The sequence below is a fragment of the Esox lucius genome, chromosome 4, assembly GCF_011004845.1.
Source record: "Esox lucius isolate fEsoLuc1 chromosome 4, fEsoLuc1.pri, whole genome shotgun sequence".
Taxonomy (NCBI): domain Eukaryota; kingdom Metazoa; phylum Chordata; class Actinopteri; order Esociformes; family Esocidae; genus Esox; species Esox lucius.
The window spans coordinates 22,498,750-22,513,542 of NC_047572.1; the positions used below are offsets into that span (position 1 = coordinate 22,498,750).

Genomic DNA, 14,793 nt, shown 5'->3' on the forward strand with positions numbered 1-14,793 from the left:
ACTGCTCACTGGGACACACAGACGCAGCTCACCGCTAAATTCAGACTTCACTACTTTTACACACACTGATATATGAGTCACACCATCAAGTAATGCACAAGACCGCACCCCCTAAATTTCGGTTTGTGTTGTGTGTGTGTGTTAATGTATGAGAACCATTCTAAAAAAAAATATTTGGAGTACCATATGGTAATTGGAAGTGAGAGATTTTGATGTTGTTTGTGTGTGTGTGTGTGCGCATATGTTTGTTTTTAGATTGCCAACGGGGCTCTTTCTTGAGTTTCCTCACTAGCAGGTGGCTCAGAGATAATCCAGGTAAAGCTTCAAGTGGGGATGGACTAAGAGAGGGGGTTGGGGTGAGCACAGACAGAAGACATGGGCTAATTCTGGTTTCCTAATCCTAGTCGCAGCCCCCATCCCCCTCTTCCTCCTTTCCTCATCGCTATCCCAACAATGGAGTGCAAGTTAAGGTAGAGGAGCAGCTCGCTGACTGTCATATGTACACAGTGGTTTCGAAAAGGAAGAGAAGAGGTGGTGAAGGCAGGTGTCTTGTGTTTCACCCTGAGCAACAGGTGACATACTGGATAGTAGCTCGCCGTTGATTACCTGTTGGCTTTACCAGAGAATGTAGCTGCAGCCTTTCAGCTACGCCACACAACACACACCGCCATGGGAGAAGCTCAAAAGGTATGTGGCCTAATCTTGAGGCTTCTTCAGCTGGTTGTATATTCATGTGACTACAGTAATAAGGAAATTCTTGGTTTTCGTCTCTCACTGGTTGGGAGGGAGCTTCACCGCAGAGTTGTAAAGTAATCTTTTTTATTTATTTAAAGATGTATAGATAATCTCTTATCTGCCATTACAACTGAACAATGTGTGTTCTTTGTGTGTTCTTTGTTGTGTGTATGTGCCAAAAAAGATGAATATTACTATGAATTATTATCTCTCTATGTTTGAGTGGGTGTGTGTGCAGTATGTGTGTGTGTGTTGTGTGTGCGTTTGTGTGTGTGTCTTCTTTCCAGTAGTCAGCATGTTTGTTCAACACTGCTTTGATCTTATTAAATTAATCAGTAGGCCTTGGCATGAATGAGGCCAAAATAACAGCTTTTCCAGATGAAGTAGCTGATGAAAGTTTACTATGGTTCTGTATTGTATCTCACTGTGTTTTAATACAGATGGATGGACAAATACATGGATATATTTCATTCAGTACCTTGTAATTGCTATAGATATGCATTTACCATGCTTACAGCTTCACTAAGGTCAGCGGTTCACTTCTGAATCAACGAGTTAGCCAACCAACTTGACTGGATAACCTGGAATATAATTCTTCTGTTCATTTTACGGTTTATTGGATTGAGTTGTCCTACTTCTTTCCCTGGGTTCATTGTATTAAGTTGTACTATGTCTTCCTCAGGGTTTATTGTTCTGGGTTGTACTATGTCTTCCTCAGGGTTTATTGTTCTGGGTTGTACTATGTCTTCCTCAGGGTTTATTGTTCTGAGTTGTACTGTCTTCCTCAGGGCTTACTCTCGGTCCTCCAGAAATTGAAGGGGAGCAGTGGAATTGTTGAGTTAAGGATTGTACTACTGGGTCTGGATAATGCAGGCAAGACCACCCTACTGAAGAGCCTTGCCTCAGAAGACGTCAACACCATCACACCCACACAGGTCAGTGTCATCCTACAACCATCCAGACCTAACATCACATCACTGTCTGGGACAGGTTCATTAGCAGGGTTGACATCATTGAGAAAGTGAGATCATCTTGATTGGCTCAAAAAGTGTCAGGATTAAGCCAATCTAAACCATGTGTTCATGTTGTTACACAAGCTCTCATGGCTGAGTCAGAAAGAGGTGGTGTGAAAAATGATGTCCGAATAAACACCTTTTTTCAGACCACCCTGGTTGAGCAAAGATGTTGTTTTGGATGGATGTCCTTTGTTCATATGTCTAAATGGGTTGCCCCTCTGCAACCTGGTCATGTTGTTGCTAATGTTAATTCTACAGACATTGCAGCCATGTTAATGGTCAAAAGTTAACCTGCAGCTGATGAAAGTTTTACTGTCATGTCTAAATTACTGTAGAGGGTTTTGGAAATACAGTAACATTGCTTAACCTCCCAGATATTCTGTTGAAAACAATTTTGCCATTATCACTTAGTCATTACATTGATTTTAGACTGATGACTGACCAAGTTTTCATTTGGTAGCACAAATTTGGTGCAATTGCATCTGGTGGACTCCACAAACTTTAATTACAAAGTCTTGACCAGGACTAGACTACAACGCACATGTCAGACAGATCACATGAAACAATGATCGACCAAGACACAGGAAACCGGGGAAACTAAATAGGGAAGTGATGAGGGGCAAACAAGACACAAGTGGCGATACGGAACACAGCTGAAATCAATAAACATGAGAGCTTGGAGCAGAACATAGAGACACACTGACTAGACCTAAACTACACTGAACATAGAAATGTGACAGCTGGCACCGCGCAGGGTTGTGCATTGTTGTTACACTAGTTAATATTAATATGCATCTAAAATCAATCTAGTGACTTCAAACATACGAAAAGTGTTTGGCTTTTAGTTTCTTGCTTTCTTTAGTGGTGGTATACTTTTTTCAAGGCTCAGTAACGCACCTCAGAATCTTCCTCAGCGTCCATAGTGGACATAATGGGTTGAATACTCAGCTGTGCATCAGTCCTAATTTGAACGTACCAAAATATATTGTGACCAAACATCCGACCCACGGATGGGTTCTTATTCAAGTCTTTAGCATCGTTCCCTGTTGCTCCGACAGATTGTTCTGTTGAAGTCAGGGTGGTGAGTGGTGGGCTTCAATCCTTATATCTTCTATGTAGGTAGAAGGGCCTCAACAACATCTTCCTATTTAATATAAACAACAACAACAACCGACACACCGTATTAAATCTGTGGTTTGTGATTGTGTGTGACACCAGGGCTTTAACATAAAGAGCGTGGCCTCACATGGCATGAAGCTGAACGTATGGGACATTGGTGGACAAAGAAAGATCAGGCCCTTCTGGAAGAAATACCTTGAAAACACCGACCTGCTGGTAAGTCTCCGGTAGAGTTTCATGGGTTGAACAGTCTCAGCCTGGAGGACGATAACGCATAAATATGTATTTGCTAATTCCACTTTTTACTTTATTTCATCTTCCAGATATATGTCATAGACAGCGCAGACAAGAAGCGTTTTGAAGAGACGGGACTGGTAATATCTGAGATCTGCAATCAGTGTTTCTAATGGCTTATTACCAGATGTGCTTACCTTCACAGCCTTATTGATTGCAATAATACCCTCATCAAATTGTCTGGGTGATGTCTAATCACTGTCATTGTCTACTTTTGCTGATAGTTATCTGTGCGTCTCTCCTCCATTATTTTCTTGCTCTCTCATTCCTCAAGCCACTCATTTTGTCTGTCCTTTTCTCTCTCTCTCTCATTCTATTCTGACTTTTTTTTTTTTTTGCTGTATAGGAGCTGGAGGAGCTAATTGATGAAGAGAACCTGAAGGGTGTGCCAGTGCTCATCTTTGCCAATAAGCAGGACCTGGCCACAGCCTCGCCTGCCAGTGAGATTGCTGAGGGACTAAACCTGCACACGTACCGGGACCGCCAGTGGCAGATCCAGGCCTGCTCTGCTGTATCCGGGGAGGGAGTACAGGTCAGTTTTAGTCAAACCGTAAAAATGGAATCAGACCAACTGATTGAACGTTAGATTAAAGCACATTTAGGTACACAGCAAAAATAAGGACATGACTGGTTTAACACCAGGATGAGGACTATATAAGGTAGAATATCTCATATGCTTTTGATAATTTATCAAAACCTCCTGTTTGTTAAGATTTTAATAAGACTGCATTTCCTGTCTCTCTCTTTCTCCCTCACTCTTTCTTTGCATCAAAACAGGATGGCATGAATTGGATTTGCAACAACATTGTAAATAAGAAGATATGAACCACCAACACTACTGCACCAATCCTCCTTTTAACAATAGAGAAATACATCCATCTCTTTTATTTTTACAGAGGTTATTTTACTACTGCAAAGTGAATGTGATGTACCTTATTTATAACAATACTCAAGTTAAAGAAGAATATTGCCCCTATAAGTTTTACAAATTACTTTTTTATTATTTACAAAATATGTGAATATGCTTTCAAGAAGTTATCTCTTGACTTAAATTGGGTGTATTCTTTACATTTGACTTAAATGGGAATCATTGTTTTCCTATTTGTAATATAACACAATCAAAGCATATACATAGTCTTAGTGGTGGAGTCAGTCAGTCAGGTCCTTAAACACTAACCAAGGAACTGTACAGAACATATTTATAATTTGCGTTATGTAAAGTTAGACATTCTAGACATTAAAAGCACTAATTATTTGCTTCCCAGTCTGTTTGTTTTTTGGCCCTCTGTCCTACACCTGTGTGGAGTGGTTACAGTGTCAACATTATATAAAAATCACTCGTGCCACTGCTCAGCTTATGGAACACCTCAGACTTTTAATTGAGGATATTTTGAAAACATTTTGAAGAGTATCTGGTCCAATTCCCTGATATACTGGCCCAAAGTGTAATGGAAGGAGGTCCTCAAAGCCCCCTCTTGCGGAGATCCTTGGCCATATCACACACCTTCTTGTTGACTATCCCTCCATACACTCCTCGTTTTCCCATCACAAACACCAGAGCCTTGGTCGTCATGGCAGCCGTGACAGCTGAACTCTTGCTGCCTTTGGTCCTAAGATCGACAAATGGGATATCTGTCTCTGGGCCTGTCATGTGGTCTCGTATCACTGCAACCTTCCGGCCTCCAACGGTGATCCCCTCCAGCAGTAGGCTTCCTCTGTTTATGCCCACAAGAGCCTCCACTTCTGATGGGCAGATGGCTGCCAGGACACCCCCAGGCTTGGATGCCCACACAGCTTTGTTGTCGTAAAGGTCCACAATTGCTACGTCCTCCACAAATGTCTCCTTCAGGGTGGCTTTTATGTAGTCCCTCCACTCTTCCATTTTCCGTCAATATAGAAAGAAAGAAAGTCAGAAAGTCTTATAGTCTTATAGTATGTTGTTTTTTGACCAAGCTTTTGACTGCTTTTCTGTGATGTTGACAAGCTCCAAAGCATTTATTTTTCTTGCTAGCAAAATTCTAGCTCTGTGTAACCATAGCGATGTAATCTTTTGGTCAAGGAATTTCCATAGCAAAATGCATGCAACATGTATGCAAATTTGATTGGTTTATGGATTATAAAAGATGCCTTGTTATAACTATTCTTGCAGCATCATCATCCATGACTCCATGGAAAAGGAAACTGATGTTATATCCCTTTTAGATTACACAGATTAACGCCAATTGGAATTAATAATATTTCAGGCAATTTAAAAAAGTACAGCCCCAGATGCATCTCTACTGTCATAAAATGTTCAGCATTGTTTCCCTGACAACGTAAATGTTTCAGACTGATTTGTTATGCGTTGTTTTTACTCAATTGTTATGTGGAAGTGAAAATACTTTTTATTAGTCACTTTTTTAATGTGGTAATGTCTGTTTTTAGGAGTGAGTGCTCTGCACTCAGGCAGCAGACAGACAGATAGACATGCAGACAGACATGCAGTCTGGCAGAAAGCTGACAGATAGACAGGCAGACACACAGACAGGCAGGAAACTGACCGACAGACCAACAGACAGTTAGGCTGGCAGGAAACAGGCAGGCTGTGTGAATGCATCTTATGATTATTTGATTGACAGTTCTGGTTGACTAGTGATGGACGTTAATCCTTATTTAGCCACTGTATTTCTTTACAGACCAGGTAAATGCTTTTTAGTGGTAGTTCAAATCAATCAAGGTTTTATATCAAAATGTAAAAAGCTTTATTGTGACCTATCTAATAAAAAAATATACCTTTTTAAAGTGCTTTCGAGACTCCACAGATCACAAAATGATGTCATAATGAGGTTGAAGCTGACCTGTGTTGCCAACAGATGGCGGTATTGGACAGGCGAGTTAAACTATCACCACATGGGATTGGATTCTTGTGCAGCGAGACTGATGGGGACATCATCACAAGCTGAAACATCATGGTCACATCCTCTTTAATCACACAGGAGCCAAGGGTGACCTTGGTGGTGATGGCTGTGAGAGAGGAGTCAGGGCAATCAGAGAAAAACACCTGTTCTTACACAGTCCTCCTTAACCTAATCCCATATCTCCATTGAACAGCCCAATCAATACGCAAGTGGGTTTGATGAAATTGCAATAGAAATGGGTAGAACTTTCCTTTTAATCTGCCTTCTTATCTGGTTGCGTGCAGAAGCGAGACATCTGTCTTCCTTCTGTGATTCGAAGGCTTTAGCATACTGTTGCTGACTCTTGGCAATGGTCATCATGATTTTCTCCAACATGTGATTGAGTGGTGATGTCACACCTTTCAGAGAGAAAGGGTTGTCATGGTAACCTTTCCTTTCGCCCCCCCCCCCCCCCCCCCCCCCACTCCCACTCCTCCCCAACCACCACCGTCCTCTCATCTTCTATTTCGGTTATGCTCAACACATGAGCACAAAACAGTATTAGCCACCCATACAGAGACTGCAGTTCTCGACAGAAAGGCTTTTAAGTGAAGTGGACATTGCTGGTAAGAACAGAGGGAGTGAATGATAGTGAATGTGAGGGCGTTTGTGTATCTTTTTTGTTCTTTGTGAAAAGTTAATCCCTCTTAAAGGAGATGAACGGCATGATGGATTAGATATTTCAGAGATTCTTGTCAATTTCTACAATTCATCCAGATTTATTTAGCAGTAAAGCAGCATCATTTTCCAGTGTGATCTCTGTTGTTGATGGTGAATTGCATTTGAGACCTTCTTAAAATGGATAGCATGGATATTTATTCATTACAGTTATTAAAAGGCTGCGTGGCTCATCAGGCTGAAGGCAAGTAAAATGACAACCCCTCTCCCTCTCAGGTGACAGAAACATTTTCGTTGACACTGCAACTCTGAGAACCAACCATCAGCAATGACAACAGTCCACTACCTCACCTCCGGCGCTCCTCATTCACCTACTAAACTCATTTTAACCCAGGCCAGGCCCATGACCCAGACCCCTGACCCATGGTTGGAGGAGGAGAACATGCAGGTGCACACCATCCTCATCATCATCATCTTCTGCGTGGTCTGTTTCCTGCTTTTAGTGGCCTTCTTTTACGCTTTCTGCTTCCGCTGCAATCTGGAGCCTTCCCCCAAAGACTGCCGGTCCGACCGTGGCTGCAGTCTGGAGCGTGAGGATGCCACGTTCTGCCACAGCTCGTCCGACTGCCAGTCTGTTGGGAACGTGGTCTGACTGAAGGCGAGGACACGCCCACAGGACTCCCTAACATGACTAAATGAATATTTGTGCTACACATATTGCCTTCTTCCCCTAACTGTCCGTAAATTACAAATATATAATTCAAGTTTCATGTCATCTTCCAACATGTACTTTGGTGTTTTCTTTAAATTATTTACATTTTTCAACATGTATCTCGTCAACTGAAAGACAATTTGTGAGCAGGTTGGGTAAATGGGGCAATGCCACACGGGTGTCTTTGATTTTAAAAGGGGTTGATTGTGCTTGATACATACAGTTGGTTTATTATGCCAGTATTCTGCACTAGTTAGGAAATGCAGTCGTGTTAAGTTACATTATATGGTCAAAAGTATGCGGACACCCTACCATCACACCTATATGAGCTTGTTGGAGATCCCATTCCAAAACCATGGGCGTTGATATTGAGTTGGCCCCTCCCTTTGCAGCTATAACAGCTGGCACTCTTTTGGGAAGGCTTTCCACAAGATTTTCGAGTGTCTCTGTTTGAATTTGTGCCGATTTTGCCAAAAGAGCATTTGTGAGGTCAGGCACTGATGTTGGCCACTCAAGCAAACCTTATGGAACCATGTCCTTATGGACTCTGCTTTGTGCACAGGGACAGAGTCATGCTAGAACATGTAAGGGTCTTCTCCAAACTGTTGCCACAAAGTTGGAAGCACCCAATTGTCTCAAATGTCTTTGCCTCCTGACCCTTAGCTGGAACTAAGGGGCCTAGCCCAAACATAGAAAAACACCCCCAGACCATTATCCACCACATTTTCCAGTGGCTGCATGCTTTACGCCGCTCCTGCCGACTCTTGGCATTGCACATGTGAGGCTTGTGTACAGCTGCTCAGCAATGGAAACCCATTTTGTGAAACTCTCAACGCACAGTTCTGCTGATGTTGCTTCCAGAGGCTGTTTTGAACTCTGTGGTGAGTGATGCAACAGATGATAGCCGATTTTTACAAGCTACGCGTTTCAGCACTCGGGGGCCCCACTCTGTGAGTTGGCATGGTCTACCACTTCGTGGTTAGGCTGTTGTTGCTCCTAGAGGCTTCCACTTCACAACTGTAGCACTTACGGTTGAGCAGGGCAGCTTTAGTACAGCAGAAATTTCACAAACTGACTTGTGGCCAAGGTGGCATGCTATGACAATGCCACATTTAGAGTCCCTCAGCTCTTCAGTATGACCCATTGTACTGCCAATGTTTGTCTATCTATTTATGGCTATGTGCTGGATTTTATGCACCTGTGAACAATGGGTGTGGCTGAAATACCTGAACTTAATATTTAGTAGGGGTGACCACATACTTGTAGCCATATATTGCATGTCCAAATAATGTATTTTCTTCTCTAATGCTACCAAACATTTGTTGAACAGGGCCTTAACCTGTAGGACCACAAATTAATCTTGTCTGTGATTCTGCTGTAGTATTCACTGCTGTCAGCAATTCAATCAAACAGCTTAATTGAACAAGTTACATAACATTTTTATTAATACTGTTGTCTCCTATGAATAATCTGCCTACTGCACATTAGAAATTATTTCAGAACCCCAAAATTGGACTGGACCAGATCATAAATTTAACTAGAGTAGAAAGATCATTACCAATGATAATGTTTTTTTCTCCAAATATATTTTACATCATTTTCACCTGATCTTAAGAGATGCATTTCAGAAATGACTTCAGATCCTAATATGATTAAGTAAAATCTGTCTACATTTTCTTTTATGGATTGTCATAGCTCCAAAAAAATATATTTTCTGTTGAATACATCACCTCTTTAGCATTTTAGGGATACTGTATTTAGTATATACACACATATACAGAAACATATGTGTATTGTGGACCTCAAGTGACATCCCTGTTTGTGGTCTGTACTCTTAGTGACTGTGTTGTAACCCAAATGTTACTGTAGTATACAGTATGTGTCTGGGGTATGATAATGTAGCGTAAAGTATTTCTGGAGTATGTTAACGTAGTGGTCAGTATGCCTGGTGAATGAAAATGTAGTATTCAGTATGTCTGGAGTATGATAATGTAGTGTACAGCATGTTTGAAGTATGAAAATGTAGTGTACAGTTTGTTTCTGCAGTATATCATCAAAGCAAGTTGCTTTACTGTAGGACTGAAGGAAAATCATATGAAGTTTTTTATGGCCAGTCCTCACTTTAACAAGAAGCTTTAGAATCAGGCTTAGAAATATGGTTTTGTGTTGGCAATTAGGTTAAAGTTGGGCATAAATGTTGTGTTATTAAGGCTGTGGTTAGAGCTAGGATAGGGTTAGGGTTAAGGTTAGGGGTTAGGTGAAATAGTTATTTTTAAAGGTACAGAATTGCTGGTAAAGCCAACAGATGTGGGTACGCTTGTTAGTGCAGTGAACTCATGACTAATCTTTATATGGATACCAGTTAAACAAAAGCATGGCAAACTTTATTCATACAAATAATCATAACAGGAACATAAAGAAGGTAAAACAGTTTTCTGCAATAAAATAACTTTTAATGGTTAAATGCTTCACTGCTTTGAAACAAGTGGTACAAATCTATGAATAATAATTTTGAATAAAATTATTAAAGCATTCAAATTATAACTATCAGGTTCTTTCTAAGTGGCTATGGTTATAATTTTAGACCTATGCAGTTATAGGTCTAAAATTATCCATGATACGGAGCACATGTCATGAATTGTATTCTTCTGGACATTCTTCTCTGAGCAGTTGAAGTCACACACTTCCAACTCTGGAGAGTCCAGCTGTGACTGAGAGTCCTGTAGACCGTTGTCATGGCAAACGGATGAAAGAGAGAGAGTGAAGTAAGGGAAATGAAGACAAAAGAAGAGTGAGATGTGGGAGGTAGAGTGGAGGAGAGGAGAAAGAGAAAAACAGAGGGATGTAAAAAAGTGTGAGTGCCAAATTTTATGTCCATCCCGTATTCTAGATGAACCCCATAGGTATTGTAAATATCCACCGTCTCTTCACTCATTTCACCTTACACCTCTAGAGACCCAACTAGGAACTAATGAGATCTCCACCTGATTAAGTGAGAATACACTTCCCATCGTTTACATCCTCTCCTGCCAATGTCTGAAACACCTGTAACAAGGAGAGAGGGAGAGAAATGCCAGGTGAAAAGATAATTGATGTAGTTCTGGCAAGTAATTGAAGTAAAAGTTATGCTGAGCAATGTTCAGTTCAATTTCCAGTCCCGGAAAACTCTAGCCACAAAACTATTTTCTTACAGTTTTGATGAAGGCCTCGAAGGAAAATAGTATGATGTTGACTACCTGCAATTAAATGTTGTCATGTTTCATTAGATTTCTTAATAGCATAGCTGTTCCCATTTTAAATCCAGTTAATGCCCTGGTGGCATCTTCTTCCTCTGAGAAAGTATCATACCAGAGACAGGAGAGATCACCAGTCTGTACTGGTCTCCCTGAGCCAGGGGAGCTGAGATGGAGGCCTTTCTGATGGTCTGGATCTCAAACTGCAAGAGACAGAGAGAGAGCGAGAGAGACAGACAGGCAGAGACGATGAAGAGAGATGAATTACATTTACAAAGACAAGGACAAAAATAAAGGCATTCCTCATCTACTTGCATGTAGACACAAAGACACATGCACCCATAGACTGTACAGGTACTGATAGAAAAGTTTGGTTTTAATGTACAGCTGTGATATAGAACATTAACATTCTGGGAGCAGATGAGAGGTCGTCCTTTAACAAAGTACTCTTTGTGTTTTGATAAAAAAATATTTAATATTCATTGACTATAGCATTTCTTTTAATGTACATACCCAAATTCAGAACCAGGAATAACACGTGGACCTGCAAATTAACACAAAGATATGGCTTGTAAATAAATAAAAAATGTAAATGCGTGTGAAAAGTTGTTCTGTTATTCTCTGATTCTGACAGAATGCTTTGCAACTTACTGCAACTACAGCAGCATGGCGTATAATTATTGTGGTTACATGGACCGCAGTCAGGAAAATCCATGCTGACATCATGTATTCTTTGCTCACTGTAGTTACATGGTAATGTTGGTGACCCCTGACCTTGATGGTGCCTCTCCTTATGAAGATGAAATGGCTTCCCTTCAGGTCCTCATGGGTGGTGCTAATGAACTGAATGTGCATCTCCTGAACCAGGTGAGGCAACGAGAGAGAAACAGAGAGATCAGTAAGATTGGTAATATCACACACCTATCAGACTCAAACCCCTAACAGTTCATGACAGGTGCAACAGGATCAATAGGAGCTGTTATTAATGCATCTTTCTTTAATCTCCTCATCTCATCCTTCTTCCTTTTCCATCACTATGTTGTTTACTCTCTCCTATCTCTGTCTCCTCTGTCTCTATTATATTTTCAATTTATTTTCCGTTCAATGGGGCTTTTCAGAGGTGGGGAATATATAGTGTTTTGGACCAAACTTTATCTGTTTTCTCTATTTTCTCTCTGTTTTCAATCCTCCCTCTCTCTGTGTGCCTTGCCATTGTTCTCCAAGGCTGATACCGTGTGGACTGTGTCGCCATGGAGATCGTAGCATGGCATTCTGTGACCCACTAGCCCGACGACCATCACGCCTGTGGGCATCCCTGAATGACCCAGGTAACAGGTCAGACACACACACACACACACACACACACACACTGCCCTCCTCACTTACCCAGACTGACCTGTATGTCGTTTTCATTGGAAGTGTCTTTGAGGTGGTCTCTGAGAGCGTACCATATCCACAGCCATGCCAGAGAGACGGACGGAACGGGTGAGGTGATGGGAACCACCAGACAACACAGAACCACTACCGAAATACCCTGTATAGTGTAACAAAGTCATGATGTTATTAATGTAGCAGGGACACGTAGAAGTGCTGGTGGAACACACACTCCTTGCTCTTCACCTCATGGGTGTTCTCAGCAGACGTACTGCGTTGTCCACGGGCTCAGGGACCACCCTGGAGAGCAGATCATCCGTCTTCAACTCATAGTCCAGCATCTTCATACTTTCTTCTAGTTAACGAGACTTCTTCTGTTCCTGCACTTACCACAAGGTGGTTACCTAGATATGTTTCATCCCAAAGTGCATCCTATGACATCATATTCCCCACCACTACTAAACTAATCCACAGTATATGGAATAGTGTTACTACCTAGTTCACTATATTTTAGGGAATAGTGTGGACTATCTAGTCCACAATATAGGGAATAGAGTGGATTACTTATTCCAATAAATCTGCAATACGGTGTAACAGTCATCGGTCCACTCTATACATAACAGGGTTCCATTAGGCATGTATTCATACTTCAGGAACCTGTATGAGAGCTCTGTTGAGTTCTTCTGACTGCTTGGGTCCTGTCACTACCATGCCTCAGCTGGAGTCAGAAATACTAGCTTTACTAGCTTTAAACACGGCACTCAGACTCTCCGTCCTGTACAAATACACGCTAGAGCTAATACTTTGGCTTTACTTCTGTGTGATAACACTGTCTGGAGGAAAACATGACTCTTAATTTGTTCACCTGGTGGACACAGAAACACATTTGTAGAGTTTTGGCAGAGGAGATGCTCAGTCTGTTAAGGTCATTAGAGGAAGTAATGTTGTGACATGTAATCCACCATAGAAAAACACTAATTTGCCAATTAGTCTCAGTGAGCTGTACAAGGACCATATTAAAAGTGAATTAGCAGCTAAATATGTGCCTTTTGATGCGCTATCAGTGAAGTGCTAATTTTGAAGTTCTGCCAAGTTTGAAGTGCATCACAGCTATTTGATGTTATTTTTAAAATGGTATTGTGATTTTGTAATGCTATTCAAGAAAACAGGGCAAACCACGCATGAGATTATATTAGACTAAATGCACTATATCATTATATGTCTAATGTGTGTGTGTGTGTGTCTTACATCACTGTTCCCACTCAGGGAGGTAATTTTACCCGTTCCTTCAGCTTCAGACAGTGAAGCTGACCCCCAAATCTCCATGACATTAGCAATGTTACTATCTGAGAGGGAGGATGACAGCGTCAAACACATACACATCAAGCATTTAACACTTACACCCTGGCATGCACATACACAAAAACAGAGTAGTGGGGTCCATATTGGTGGAGCGTACACTATGAATCCCTGGAAACACTGTTCTGAACAACAGGGATGTTTGTAGTAATTCCTGATGATGAACTGGAAGGCCATGCGCACTGTGTCTATGTCAGTTGTATGGTTAGCATTCTCAGAGCCCAAATCTCAGGGAGACAGGGCCACATCATTGCTTTCCACCTTCTGAAAACCTAGCAGACGGTGAAGTTTCTGTTAGAAGGTTTAACAACAGTCATTCATTTCAAGTTGCCCCTTTAAATCATGTTTCTCTCTTCCCTGGCTCTTTGGACATGATCTCAAACTTGTGGTTGGGATGGGAGGTGATCGGAGTGTATTTGAAACAGACTCATGGAGCACAAAGAGAAAAATCTAATAAATATGGTACGTCTCTACATGCAGTAGATGCTCAAGGTCCCATCCATGGTCATTACTGTACTTCTCTACGAAGCCCAGGAGTTAAACCCAGCAGGAGTTAATAAGCCCATTGAATGGGGTTCCTGTCACTGTAGACCTGAAAACACATGGAGGCATTCATAGACAGAGGAACACTTCCACTTTAAATCATCAGACAGGAATACATACAGACATGGATTCCCCACTACAACAGGGGAGCTACAGAGGCTTTTCCTGTACACCTGCAGGGACACATGATGTCTTTGGAATCGAGATAAGAGCTGTAGACGGAGTGCTCCTCAACATTTCTAGATGGCTGATATGATAACCTACAGGAATATCAACAGTTATCGTTTAACTCATTCGATGCCAGCGTACAGGGGAGGAGCCAGGACTTTTTCACTGGGGTTGCTATGGCTTTACAAAATATGCCGGTGCTAGTAATTCTTCGTCTCAGGGGGTGGGGTTGTAGTTAGTCGCTGATTCTAGGCAGTTGCTTCGAAGATATTTTACTGCAATTAAAAAAGTCAATGAGCAGAAATGCCAATAAAAAAGAAAAACCAAAATGATGGTTATATTTTTCTTGGGTTGCTATGGGGTTGCTTGGCAAAGTTGCTTGCCTCCCCCCCCCCTGTCCTAGCAACACATCTGAACATTGCTGACTGTCATTTAAACAGTTCCATGCAAGCCGATCAAGCTCCCCTCTTCCCTCTGGAAAAAACGAATAAAATACGACAACCTCTTAAACCACAACACATTGAATGAGTATATTAATAACTGTTATTTTGTGAGTTGTTTTGTTTTTTGGGCAGGTGGGTGCCTCCATTGTAATAAATGAAGGCCTGGTGACACGAAACCCTGCTCTACTATTTTAATGATTCAGAGGTATACCCACAATAACCCCAGTTAATTATGTAATAGGT

The 14,793-nt window shown here is 41.5% G+C and overlaps 2 protein-coding genes and 1 long non-coding RNA gene across 3 annotated transcripts; 2 read left to right on the forward strand and 1 right to left on the reverse strand.

The window, feature by feature from the left end:
- Window positions 1–365: 365 nt before the first annotated feature.
- LOC105025829 (ADP-ribosylation factor-like protein 3) lies at window positions 366–4,428 on the forward strand. The gene is made up of 6 exons (XM_010896814.3): window positions 366–687; window positions 1,524–1,670; window positions 2,970–3,086; window positions 3,194–3,244; window positions 3,511–3,696; window positions 3,942–4,428. The coding sequence occupies exons 1-6, from the start codon at window positions 670–672 to the stop codon at window positions 3,987–3,989; spliced, it is 567 nt and encodes a 188-aa protein (XP_010895116.1). The 5' UTR covers window positions 366–669; the 3' UTR covers window positions 3,990–4,428.
- A 198-nt stretch (window positions 4,429–4,626) lies between these two features.
- LOC105025830 (profilin-3) lies at window positions 4,627–5,046 on the reverse strand. The gene has a single exon (XM_010896815.3). It carries the CDS (start codon window positions 5,044–5,046, stop codon window positions 4,627–4,629), a length of 420 nt encoding a protein of 139 aa, XP_010895117.2.
- Window positions 5,047–6,562: 1,516 nt separating this feature from the next.
- LOC109615733 lies at window positions 6,563–11,978 on the forward strand. The gene is made up of 4 exons (XR_002196713.2): window positions 6,563–6,666; window positions 6,995–7,166; window positions 11,410–11,530; window positions 11,888–11,978. It is a non-coding gene; the product is annotated as an uncharacterized LOC109615733 (long non-coding RNA).
- Window positions 11,979–14,793: the final 2,815 nt, after the last annotated feature.

Bases quoted from the DNA above. Each gene is read 5' to 3' on its own strand.
- LOC105025830 (XM_010896815.3), bottom strand. From the start codon at position 5,046: ATGGAAGAGTGGAGGGACTACATAAAAGCCACCCTGAAGGAGACATTT.
- LOC105025829 (XM_010896814.3), top strand. The intron at 3,245-3,510 runs GTAATATCTGAG...TTTGCTGTATAG, and splicing joins GTTTTGAAGAGACGGGACTG to GAGCTGGAGGAGCTAATTGA. The intron at 3,697-3,941 runs GTCAGTTTTAGT...GCATCAAAACAG, and splicing joins TATCCGGGGAGGGAGTACAG to GATGGCATGAATTGGATTTG.